Below are 14,132 nucleotides of genomic sequence, written 5' to 3'. Positions count from 1 at the left end.
TTTTCTTAACGTAATTAAATTCCAGTTTGTTAAAATACTATTTAGTTTAGGGCACATAAATTTGGTTAACGCGCATTTTATTTATTTATGATAAAAAAGGCTTTGACTTAATATTAATAATATTTTACTTTTAAGTCACTATAAACAACAAGACAAAAGTGGAGCAATGGATCACAAAAGAAAAAGTCAGTTTTGCCGTTATACCTGGAGCACTGAAATTCTGCGGAATTTTATATTCTTATATGTACATTCTTCTTATTGCTTATTTTGCTTTCCATTTATGCCTGGAGATACTAATATGACCTCTGAAAATCACCTGTATGAGTCAAATTTTGCCAGAAAATGGGGATGGAGCTTACTTATCTTTTTCAAATAATGAATAAAATTTAATTTAAAAATTTCTTTCACAGCATGGTTGCCGAATTTGAATTTTGTGTCATAGATAGCACTAATGCATATACGTCGTAACGAAAAGTTTTGTCATCACTGATATTCACGTCAGGTGAACTGGGCCTTCCCGTCAAACATAATCCATTGTTCAAAATATATAAATAAAATGAGTCAAAACTTGGTTGTAAAAAAAAAGAAAAAGACAACAACAAAGCAATGACTTGTTTTCCATGCTATTATACAATTCAAGAAAACTCGGAACAAAACTCCTGCGATATCTTTCATGTTTAGCAGGGACGGGAATCAATTTGGAGACATTTTGGAACTTGATACGGGACGGTCTGTTGCGGGCGGAAAGGTAGGGTTCGGGAATGATGGGACATAATCGGGGAATAGACAGGGTCTTGGTACCGAAACTGAGGCATAGGAGATTCCTTCTCGCGGCCAACGTGGTGAGTTCGAACCTACCTAGCAGATAATGATATGGAACATTCCTTTCACTATTTTTGATTCTTAGTGCTCATTTTTCAACATTTTTAATCGTATAAATATGCTCTGAAGAAAGATCGAAATGCCAATATGGACAAGCATACTCCAGTATTTGCCGGATGAAAGAACAATAAAGTTGGAGAAGATCCTTAATGGGACAAGAAAATTTCATCTGAAGTTTTGACAGGGAAATCGAAGGGGAAGCTTGTTTGAAGATGTTTCGAATATGGGCATCCCACTTCAAGTCAACAGTAATTGACACCCTAAGTAGTTTAATGCACGTGACAGAGATTTTGGGAGGAATGGGGTTTACAAAAGAAGGGGGTTAGCATTACCATGCTAACCCCCGATTACCATGCATTACTGATGGTAGTGCTTAATTACTGCCATCGGAGAGAGTGAAGCAGACAGGACATGTCTCGCCAGACCATCCATTCCAGCATTGAATCTTGAGGCTGCTTGGGATATCATAACTCACATCCAAGTCAAAACGAAATTAAAATAAAGGTTGGCATTAAAAAACCTTGTAGTAGCACAGTGGATTGATGCTGTGCTTGGCAATATAGGGCCCAGAGTCCGATCCCAGCTAGATCACAGGCTTGTGTAAGACTAGATCACAGGCTTTATGCATGTCCCTGTAGTAAGTCCCAGCAACTGAAACGTTTATTCGAAGTCCAATCAGTGGCTCTGGAAGATCCTTGTCATTGTCATCCAAAAGCAAAATAAAAAGTAAATTGAAAAAAAAACATATGATAATACAGCCAATGAATTATAAAAGAAAAAAGGGCATAAACAACAAGTGGAGAAATATATAAAGTCATTCTAATTAGTATTGTATTAAGAGAGGGATTGCACTGGGCCTAAAAACCTCCCAGATCAAGAAAATTTGTCATTAAAGAATGTTTCTTCGTCTTGGTTCTTTCGATTAAGTAATTGTAAAATGCTTATATTTTAGATAGTAATGTCCTCTCATTTGTATTCTTACTCCGAGTTTTACAAATTTTTGCTCCTGTATTTTGTTGTGTTGAATTATTTACAACATTTTTTGTGTTTATGTGTCGGGCCAACGTTTGAAGAATTCTCCCGGCTCTTTTTGTTTCTGCACCAGGAGCGAAAGTATTTGCAGTCTTTTGGAGTCATTGGAGCCATTTGGAGTCTTTGGGGTCCCTTTTCTCTCTAAAATTAAGAGATTCATTGGTGAGAGAGAGTTTTCAATATGCCTTAACCTGCAATTCGAACCCGCAATGAATAGAAGTTTGGTAAATATAGAAACCGAACTCTGGCCCAAGCCTGTGTTGAAAAATGTAGAATAAGTTTTGGGAAGACTTGTCAGTTTATCTGGCCTCCCCCAGGCCATTCAGCGTGTCCCCAGGTGGCGATAGGGGAACGCTCTACAGATATGTAGGGTACCTCTATAGCAGGCACGGATCAAGGGGGGACCTTGTCCCTGGGGGTCCATAATATAATCCGGGGCACCCTCGCCCTGGGTCAAATACGGGCGGAGGAGGAAGAAGGCCCCTCAAATGTACACTCAAAAGGACCCACTGGTTTGTCCACAAGTCCCATGAGTTGCAAACCTTCTCCCAGTAGTGGGTTAAATTGCATGGTGATGCAGAACACCATCGCGGAAGGATCCTCTATAGGAGGACAACTGTGGCAGGGCGTAAGATCCAAATCTATGGACAACGGCCTCTGAAAAGAGCTGCCTCGAACCTTTTGGGGTACCTGCAAGACTGGGGACCTTGTGGTCAACTCTATTACCAGTTGAGGAGTGGCGCCCCTCGAGAAGATTATAGCCTAGTAAACGACATAGTATTCGCACAGGATTCTGACTAATGGACAATTCTTCTGGGCTTGGTATGTTTTGATTGGCGTCTTTGGGCTGAAAACCCTCTTCCTAGCCAATTTATCTATTATGGGTTGCCTCCCCGTAGTAGCATAATATTTGTAGGTATGAATATATAATGAGTCGGAGGTAATAGGCTTGAGACTGTCTGTGCAGGATTTCGACTCTTGTTGATAGAAGAGCATCGCCAAGTGCTGAAAACCATGTTGTGACCAAGATGGGCCCGGGATTACACAAAGCCTCCATTCATACTGGAGGTCCTAGGGACTTCTTGCTGTCCGGTTCTAAGTCGGCTTAAGCACTTCGGTGTAGACTTGAGAAAATATGTGATCCCCGTCCTGCACTGGTATTCGGGATCCTTGCTTATCCTGATGTAAAAATAATTTCAATGATTTAAAGAACATGAAAATTGGAACTTGGAATGTTACGACGTTAAAAAATGACTATCGTATCGGCATTTTGACTGACGAATTCAGACGATTCGTACTGGATTTAATAGGAGTTTCAGAAACTCATATCCCAGGGGTAGGAATCATGAAATTAGGTGATATAGAATTTGTTTACTCAGGCAGGAAGGATGGAGTATATTGGCAGGGAGAAGGGCTCATGATGAATAAGAAAGCTGCTAAGTCTTGTTTAGGCTGGGAAGGTATTATTAATAGAATACTAATTGCTCATTTTATGACTAGAAAGTTCAGGGTATCAGTTATAGTAGTATATGCCCCTGTAGAACCGACTGACGGAGATACTAGTGACTCAGATGAATTTTACTTACAGTTACAGGAGCAAATAGACAAGGTCCCAGGTAGAAATATGATGTTATTACTGGGAGATTTTAACGCCCAGGCTGGTAGAAAAAGGGATAGATGGTATCCCAGCCTGGGTAAATTTGGTGTAGGAAAAGAAACCAGTAATGGATACAGACTTCTGCAATTTTGTAGGTATAAAAATCTAGTTATAACCAATAGGGTGTTTGGTCATAAAATGGCTCATAAGTTAACATGGTATTCACGTGACGGTAAGACAGCAAACCTTATTGATTATGTTATAGTAAACAGAAGGCTGGCTGGATCAATACAAGATACTAGGGTATATAGGAGTGCTGTTATTGATTTTAAAAGTAAAGATCACCATCTAGTTGTGTCAAGGGTTAATTTAAAGCTGAAATTTCGAAAAGGTAACTACATTCCGAGAAGTTATGATTTTGGTAGACTCCAGGATGAGAATTTGAGAAAAAGTTTTCAGGAATAGTTGAATGCTAAACTTGAAAGTTTAAAATTTGATAATGTGGAAGATGATTGGAATAATTTTAGAAAAATAATTTGTGAAGTTTCTGAAGGTGCATTAGGGAAGAAAGCTAGAACTGCAGCTAAGAATATTAGTGAAAAAGCTTTATGTTTAATAGAAAGAAGAAAGGACTTGTACAAGAATTATCTGAGTGATAAATCGTATGAAAACAAAAGAAATGTAAAGGAAGTGGAGAAAGCATTAAAATATGAACTAAGGAGGTTTGAAGTGGAGGCCATGGATAAAATTGCCGAGGATCTGGAAGATGCAGTTAAACGGCATAATAGTAAAATATTGTACTGGCACGTTAACAAATTGAGAGGGAGTAGTCAATCCGGACTTGTCCCAGTTAAAGATAGGAATGGGGTAGCAATTAGCGATAAGGAAAAAACTAAAGAGAGATGGGCAGAACATTTTGAGAACTTGCTTAACCGAGATAGAGTTGCAGGAAAAAATATAGAGGAAAATGAAAAAGTTTGTGATACCTTGGATGTGAAGGAAGATTTGTTCTGTGAGGAGGAATTAGCAACAGTACTAAAAAGAATTAAAGAATAATAAGGCTCCAGGTGCTGATAGGGTGGTAAATGAGTTTCTTAAATATGGTGGTTCTGAGGCTAGAAATAAGTTATTGAAGATTATGAATATGATTTTTGAAAAAGGGAAAGAACCTAACAATTTTAGGAAAACCTTAATTAAGCCACTTTATAAGAAAGGTGATAAAAGTTAGTGTGGTAAATATCGAGGCATTAGTCTGGTCTCTATAGGTAGCAAATTACTTAGTAGTATGATACTTTTTAGACTGAGAGATGCCGTAGACAAAGTTTTAAGGGAAGAGCAGTGCGGTTTTAGAAAAGGTAGAGGATGTGTCGACCAAATTTTCACTCTTAGGCTAATAATTGAGAAGTTCCTGCGTTTTCAAACACCTTTGGTCCTCAGTTTTATAGATTATGAGCAAGCGTTCTATTCTGTTGATAGAAGAGCTTTAATAAAGTTTTTATCCTTGTATGGTATACCAGACAAATACATTAAAGTGATTAGTGCTATATACGAGAATAACACTGCTGCGGTTAAGGTAGGAAATGAGGTTAGCAGCTGGTTTTGTGCTAAATCAGGAGTTAATCAGGGTTGTGTTTTATCCCCCTTTATATGGATTATTTTGATGGACCTTGTTTTAAGGAGCACAGGTAAGGCAATGGGAGACCACGGAATCAAATAGGGAGGGAAAGGTCTCCTGGACATGGATTATGCTGATGATTTAAGCATCCTAGATGAAAGTTTGAGCAAAATGAATGAAGTTTTAGAGGTTTTGCGAGTTCAGGGTGCTAGAATTGGTTTGAAAAATAATGTTATGAAGACTAAGTCACTAAGGCTAGGAATAAGTGAAGATGAAAAGGTGACGTTGGGTAATGAAAAGATTGATCAGGTGGGCAGCTTCACTTACCTTGGTAGTATTATTAGTAAAGATGGTGGGAGTAGTGAAGATGTTAAAAATAGAATAGCCAAGGCTCAGGGTGTTTTTTCACAGTTAAAAAAAGTCTGGAAGAATAGGAAGATAAGTCTGCAAACCAAGATTAGAATATTAGAAGCTACAGTGATGACAGTGGTCAGATATGGCTCTGAAGCGTGGACGCTCCGTAAAGTGGATGAAGATTTGCTAGAGGTTTTCCAGAGAAATTGTTTAAGGATTGTTCTGGGTACCCGGCTGACTGACCGTGTTTCAAACAATAGGCTATACGAAAGATGTGGTTCAATACAGCTCTCTAGGGCTATAATGAAAGAAAGGTTGAGGTGGTTAGGGCACGTTGTGCGGATGATGGATGACAGATTGCCGAAGATTGTTCTTTTCGGCCAACCATCTAGGGCTAAACGGAAAGCAGGTCGTCCCCGTCTGGGGTGGGAGGACGTCATAAAGAAAGATTTAAAGGAAATGGGAACTTCGTGGGCGGGTGTAAAAAGGGAGGCTTTGAATAGATTTTGGTGGCGGAGGAGCGTGCGTAGCTGTGTTGGCCTCAGGTGGCTTTGTGCTGCGGTGAGTTGTTAATAGGATTAGTAGTAGTATTCATTTTTCAATCCTTTCACTCTGACTGCTCACTCTAGACTGATCATGATTTGTTAGCCTAACATTCTAACAAAAAGAAAGGGAACATTTTCGATTTCGAAACTATTTTATTGTATAATTACAACAATAATACTAGACATGTACAATTAGCGATACAGCTTATTGTCTTCGATATGCTTCACTAATGCCCTTAAAGAACATTCAAGTCTATTCACATGTGCTATATCAACTTTTGCAGCAAAGCATAATTGATCCTCCATTTTAAATTTGCTCAAGGATATCACATATCTTGCATATACTTCATCCCATTCCAGACAAAGCCGTGATCCTCTCGTGATTTCCACCGCAATGTTTGGTGCTCTTGCATCATTGCTACCAACTCCACTGTCAACTTCTAATAGGGTAAACATTCCACTCATCATTATTACTAATATATCCTAATGAGTAAAGTCAAATTGTTCTCACTCCTTTGAATTCTATTCACACAGTAATAAAAACTATAGCAAAAATCCTTTCTTTATATTCTATGCAATCCTGTCCCGCTATTATTTCCGACTCCCTGATTGGCTTGGAAAAAGACACGTGACCCTGTTCCCGTTAGACTCGATCAATACATTCCCTACCGATTATGTAAATCAATTTCTCAGAAATCCACTTCCCCTTCGAGTGGATCAATACATTGTTCCCGTTAATGCGCATGTGCAAACTTCGCCCCGGAGTCATTACACCTAGAAACAACAAATAAATCGACCTTGAAAAGGGGCATTGGCCCCATTAGACTCGATCAATAATCCTTGAATAAATTATGTTCGTACAGCGTTAGACTCAATTGTAGATGGCAGCACATGTGTTCGTCCTGGAGTCGATAGTTCATCTCTACTGACGTCATCGTACCACTGGCGTCCATGGGGAACATCCCTATTAAACCTGTTCGTTAGAAGCATTCGCCCTAAAAACTTTAGAAATGATAACCTTATAAATAATATCTGATATTCCAACCCCCCCCCACCCTCCTAATAAACATTTGAGCGGTGTATTTTTTTATCATTCTCAAAGCTCTGTTTTACGAATATTAGACTTGAGTGTAAATAACGGCAGTTGATAACGGCAGTTTTTATATGGAGCGAAGTTTTCAGTAAAGTGTAAGCAACACTTTAGTGCTACCAGGCGATCGGAAGCAGCATAGTCGATCTCTCGTTAGAATCTCGAAGTTCTGCTCGGTTTAAGCATTTCATAACATTTTACTTTTAATTCAAAAAACTATTTTAAAAAGTTGACCGGGGTTAAAACCAAACGCGACTGGTTTCTCACCTGTCCAAGTGGTTACCTGTAAGAAATTAAATATAAAAAAACAGGTGTCTTTCAACTGAAAGTAAGGAGCCACATTAAAACTGAAAACGAACAGAAATTATTACGTTTATGAGGCGGTTCGCCCCCCGTCAATACTTTCCTCTTTACGCTAAAGTTTTTTTTTTTGTACTTTCAAAAGAGCTATTTATTCTAGTTAAACGGTCTTTGTGATTCAGGAGTCATTCTTAAAGAATTGGAACAAAATTCTAACTTTAGCGTAAAGAGCAAGGTATTGAAGTGGGGGAGAACCGCCTCATATGCTTAATAATTTCTGTTCGTTTTAATTTTTAATGTTGCTCCTTGCTTTCAGTTGAATTTTTTTATATTTAATTTTTTAGAGGGAACCACATGAACAGGTGAGAAATCAGTCGTAAATTAGGCGCTTGTGACTCGGCATAAATGAGCTTTTGTTTTTATCCCGGTTCAACTTTTTAAATTAGTTATTTGAATTAAAAGTAAAAGATTATGAAATGCTAAGAACGAGCAGAAATTATCCTAACGAGAGATCGACTATGCTGCTTCCGATCGCCTGGTAGCACTAAAGTGTTGCTTACACTTTACTGAAAACTTCGCTCCATATAAAAACTGCCGTTATCAACTGCCGTTATTTACACTCAAGTCTAATATTCGTAAAACAGAGCTTTGAGAATGATAAAAAAAAATGCACAGCTCAAATGTTTATTAGAAAGGTGAGGGGGGGGGTGGAAGATCAGATATTATTTATAAGGTTATCATTTCTAAAGTTTTTAGGGCGAATGCTTCTAACGAACAGGTTTAATAGGGATGTTCCCCATGGACGCCAGTGGGGGGATGACATCCCACTGGAAACGAGAAGACATTAAAAATTGTGTATAATATCAGAGATGAGAAATTTTAAACTCAGTGAAAATAAAGCTTTGTGTAGTACTTGCCCCTTCCCTCCCCCCAAGAATATTTTCTTGATATGATCAGGATGTCCTGCCCCTTTGTTCCACCTCTGTGCCGGTAAGCAAGTAATTACAATCGTTTATGCTACATAGAAAAAGATTGTCGCAATGAGAGGGGTGTTATCGCACCCATCACCAATATTAAAGGCGTAGACAAAAAATATTACCGGGAATAGAGAGGGGCTAGGGATCAATTTCTACGATATTCTGAAACCATTCGATATAGTAGAACCATTTTGTTGATTCTATCATCCCTGGGGAAAAAGAAAGTATAAAAAAAAGTATACGTGACCGTCCTTCTCAAAAGAAAAATATAACTTTCAAGAGTGAGTGATTTTTTTTTGTAGAAAAAGTATTGAAACATCTACAAAAGAGTTTTCCTATGTGCTGAATTTGGTAACTTAATTTTCATCAAAACCACTCACTTTTCTTGGGTTACTTACTCTTTTTTTTTTTAAATTTGGCACATTTTTTCTATCTCTTAACCTGTGATGAGTAACTTTCAACTTAATGAACTTCCTATATTTGGAATCACCATAAAAAGCCAATTTGTTTAGTGCATATGTTCTCATAAAAGTTCTATCTTTTAGCTATGGTTATCATTAGCACGAGTCGCTCCTTACGTTAAGTTTTTTTCTATTAGCAACTGTGTAATATTAAAAAATATATAAAAATAAAACCCAATATTTCCATTCAAATTTCGATAAATACAAAGTTTCTGGTGTCACCTGCTTCCCCTGGGACAAGTTTCCTGACGGTGCTCATGCATTGCCCCCCTCCCCTATACCTCTTTTCGATTTGTGTCTCAATGAACCCTCTCTCGATCCTCTAGGACCATTTGGTCGATACTATTCCCCTCAAAAAAAAAAAACAAATCAAACACGCATCCTTAATCATTCTTCTGGGAGAAATGAAGAAATTCCACATTTTTGCAGATAGGAACTTGAAACCTCTATAATAGGGTAGCTTTTAAGATATAACTTCCAACTTAATGCATTTTAAATATTCGGAATCAGCTTTAACAGACAATTCTTTTGACGTATTAATTGTAATAAAAACTCCCTTTTTAGAGTTTTGGCTACTATTAACCCGAATTGCTCCTAACTTACAGTTCGTTACCAAGAATTTTTTTTTTATTAGCGTAGTTTCAGACCATGTTTTGTATCGTTCTTTTTGTTGAAGAAAAGATTCATCTTGGTACATACCATCTGAAAAATTTCGAAGGACTGATGACTATGCTGTAGCATTTAATCAACGGAAAGAAAAAAAAATTCTAAGGGTTTGGTAATACTTTTGGCAACCTGCACCACTTCTGTCGATGAAGCCACCTAAAGGTTATTGAAATGTTTCACGCTTTTCAGGCAATTTAAATCGTTTTCTTTTTTGTTAATCTAAAATTAAACTTAAAAGTTTTCTATACAAATAAAAGATTCTTACCACTTGATAGAACAAACAGGGAACTGGCATTTCATCCTCTCCATTTGGACAATGAATATTCCCATCGCAGAGCTGGAAATCTTCTATGCATTTCCAAAAGCCATCCCTACTTGGTGACGGACAATAAAATAGTCGCTGATCTACTCCTGACAAAGGACAGTCTAGAAAAATAAGAAAAATAATACAATAACATCTTGCAATATTTGGTTCTCCTTTGTCGTCTAAGGCTCATAATGAATTTTCTCAAAATCGTAGCCTATCTAGACAGTTTTTCAGGCTAGAAAATCCCGGGACGCCAATTATAAAAAAAAATATGGGGCCGTTTTGAAGAAAAACTTTTCTCGATAATTTTCTATATATATATAAATATATATATATATATATATATATATATATATATATATATATATATATATATATATATATATATATATATATATATATATATGTATATGTATATATATATATATATATATATATATATATATATATATATATATATATATATATATATATATATATATATATATATATATATATATATATATATATATATATATATATATATATATATATATATATATATATATACATGTGTGTGTGTTTCTAGTAGGAGAAGGGGTCCCACTCCTATACGGAGTGACGTCACAGCCACAAGCCCTTATTTCTAGGTCAATTACAAAGCTCTTAACATACTACCGGGAGTGACATCACTTGAGTTCTAGGAATTATTAGCCTGGATTTACGTAATACGCTTTATCGAAATCGAGCTATGCAATAACTGTTTTTGTTTTGATTCCAACTATATAAGTTGTTAGCGCTTCAAGCCTAACATATCAGTTCTTTTGAAGCACAGTTGCCACAAAAAAGAAACCGTCAGAGATCAATTGACATTTTAGGGATTATTTGAACAGGAAAAAGTTAGAATTTCTAGGTTGTGGTAGCTATAATACACAAATTCCATTTTTCAATATAGAGGCTCCATTAAGAGTTATAGATGTGTAAGAAAAAGTTATCAGAACGTCATTCAGACCTCAACTTTGAGAGTTAGACAAGCGAACGAATTGAACGTTCAATTCTGACACTTTTTTGCCTAACATTATCAAATATGACAATTTAGTATGTTATCCTTTTAAAAGTTCCCCATGGTCTAAATGTTTCCTAATTATGACTTCCACTTCCACTTCAACTGTTCATGCAAACATCCAAAAATAAAATCAATATTAAAAAGAAAATTATCACCATTGAATAAAAATTGTGCTCGTCGAAACCTCTATTTCCAAACACATTTTTGACCAACTAATTTAAACAGGTAGAAAATAGGATAGAGGTTGAAGACGTTCGTGAAACGTTGAATTATTCTATTTTGTCAATGCGCGAACTAGACACAGAAATAAAATTTTAGATGAATCTATACCCTTCTTTCTCAAAATTAGCTGGTGGAAATATTAAACAATGTAGGTGACTTATGAAAACTTTAATATTGTTTTTAGGGAGGTGGGGGATGATCCAAAAGCTCATTGGGTACATTCTTGTACCCTTTTTTCTCGAAATTAGCTGGTGGAAATATTAAACAATGTAGGAAACTTATATAACTTTAATGTTTTTAAGGGATGGGGATGATCCAAGAATTCATTGGGTACATCCTTATGCCCTTCTTTTTCAAAACTAGCTGGTGGAAATATTAAACAATGTAAGCAACTTATGAAAACTTTTAAAACAATGTAGGCGACTTATGAAAACTTGAATTTTTTTAGGGAGGACTGGGCTGATCCGAGGGCTCATTGGGTACATTCTTATGCCATTCTTTTTCAAAATTAGCTTTTGGAAATATTAAACAATGTAGGTGACACATGAAAACTTTAATATTTTTCTTAGGGAGTTGGGAAATGATCCAAGGGCTCACTGGGTACATTCTTATGCCCTTCTTTTTCAAAATTAGATGGTGGAAATATTAAACAATGTAGGCAACTTATGAAAACTTCAATATTTTTTTAGTGAGGAGGGGGCTGATCCAAGGGCTCATTGGTTACATTCTTATGCCATTCTTTTTCAAAATTAGCTGGTGGAAATATTAAACAATAAAGGAAATTTATGAAAACTTAATATTTTTTAGGGAGGTGGGGAAATGATCCAAGGGCTCATTAGGTACATTCTTATACCCTTCTTTTTCAAAATTAGCTGGTGGAAATATTAAACAATGTAGGCGACTTATGAAAACTTAAATATTTTTTTTAGGGGTATTGGGGATGATCCAAGGGCTCACTGGGTACATTTGTATACCCTTCTTTTTCAAAACTAGCTGGTGGAAATATTAAACAATATAGGCGACTTATGAAAATTGTAATATTTTTAGGGAGGAGGGGGATGATCCAAGGGCTCATTGAGTACATTCTTATGCCGTTCTTTTTCAAAATTAGCTGGTGGAAATATTAAACAATGTAGGCAACTTATGAAAACTTTAACACTTTTTAGGGAGGGGGGATAGTCCAAGGGCTGTAAGTAAGAAACAAACTCTTTCTTGAATTCACCTCTTGGATATACAATACATAAATTTCAGTCATGAAATTATGAAATTTGTAAGTAAGTAACAAACTCTTTCTTAAATTCACCTCTTGGATAAAAAATACAGAAATTATATTAAAGAAATTATGAAAAATTGTAAGTAAGTAACAAACTCTTTCTTGATTTCACCTCTTGTATGCATAATACAGAAATTTCATTCAAGAAATTATGAATAATTGTAAGTAAGTAACAAACTCTTTCGTAATTCACCTCTTGGATACACAATACAGACATTTCATTCGAGAAATTATGAAAAATTTGTAAGTAAGTATCAAACTCTTTCTTGAATTTGCCTCTTGGATACACAATACAGAGTTATTATTCATAAAATCATGAAAAAATTGTCAGTAAGTAGCAAACTCCTTCTTGAATTCACCTCTTGGATACACAATACAGAAATTTCATTTAAGAAATTATGAAAAAATTGTAAGTAAGTAACAAACTTTTTCTTGAATACACCTCTTGGATAAACAATATAGAAATTTCATTCAAGAAAGTATGAAAAATATTGTAAGTAACAAACCCTTTCTTGAATTCACCTCTTGGATACACAATACAGAAATTTTATTCAAGAAATTATGAAAAATTGTAAGTAAGTAACAAACTCTTTCTTGAATTCACCTCTTGGATAAACAATACAGAAATTTCATTCAAGAAATTATGAAAAAATTGTAAGTAAGAAACAAATTCTTTCTTGAATTCACCTCCTGGATACACAATATGGAAATTTCATTCAAAAAATTATGAAAAAATTGTAACTAAGAAACAAACTATTTCTTGAATTCGCCTCCTGGATACACAAGATGGAGATTTCATTCAAGAAATTACGAAAAAATTGTAAGTAATTAGCAAGCTTTTTCTTGAATTCACCTCTTGGATACAAAATACAGAAATTTCATTCAAGAAATTATGAAAAATTGTAAGTAAGTAACAAACTCTTTTTTGAACGCACCTCTTGGATACACAATATGGAAAATTCTTTCAAGAAATTATGAAAAAATTGAAAGTAAGTAACAAACTCTTTCTTGATTTCATCTCTTGGGTACACAATACAGAAATTTCATTCAAGAAATTATGAAAGATTCTAAGTAAGTAACAAACTGTTTCTTGAATTCACCTCTTGGATACACAATGCAGAAATTTCATTCAAGAAATTATGATAATATTGTAAGTAAGAAACTAACTCTTTCTTGAATTCACCTCCTGGATACACAATATGGAAATTTCATTCAAGAAACTATGAGAAAATTGTAAGTAAGTAAAAAACTGTTTCTTGAATTCACCTCCTGGATACACAATATGAAAATTTCATTCAATAAATTATGAAAAAATTGTAAGTAAGTAACAAACTCTTTCTTGAATTCACCTCTTTTATACACAATTTGGAAATTTCATTCAAGAAATTGTGAAAAATTGTAAGTAAGTAAAAAACTCTTTCTTGAATTCACCTCTTGGATACACAATACCGCAATTTCATTCATGAAATTATGAAAAATTGTAAGTAAGTAACAAACTCTTTCTTGAATTCACCTCTTGGATAAACAATACAGAAATCTCCTTCAAGAAATTATGAAAAATTGTAAGTAGGTAGCAAACTATTTCTTAAATTCACCTCTTGTATACACAATACAGAAATTTCAGCCATGAAATCATGAAAACATTTTAAGTAAGTAACAAACTCCTTGTTGAATTCGCCTCTTGGATGCACAATGCAGAAATTTTATTTATGAAATTATGAAAAAATTGTTAGTAACTAACAAACTCTTTCTTGAATTTATCTCTT

At 35.3% G+C, this 14,132-nt stretch overlaps 1 protein-coding gene across 1 annotated transcript in view; it reads right to left on the bottom strand.

Moving 5' to 3' along the window:
• Positions 1–14,132, bottom strand: part of LOC148954802 (uncharacterized) — an 85,426-nt gene that overhangs the window by 29,288 nt on the left and 42,006 nt on the right. The window contains exon 2 of the mRNA XM_089107945.1: positions 9,785–9,945. Coding sequence (XP_088964071.1) covers positions 9,785–9,945 — 161 coding nt within the window. The remainder of the gene's footprint in view (positions 1–9,784; positions 9,946–14,132) is intronic.

Source organism: Artemia sp. Qi Xiang Cuo, chromosome 2, assembly GCF_049724085.1.
Source record: "Artemia sp. Qi Xiang Cuo chromosome 2, ASM4972408v1, whole genome shotgun sequence".
NCBI lineage: Eukaryota > Metazoa > Arthropoda > Branchiopoda > Anostraca > Artemiidae > Artemia > Artemia sp. Qi Xiang Cuo.
The sequence above is the reverse complement of the archived record's forward strand: the minus strand, read 5'-3'. Positions and strand labels throughout refer to the sequence as shown.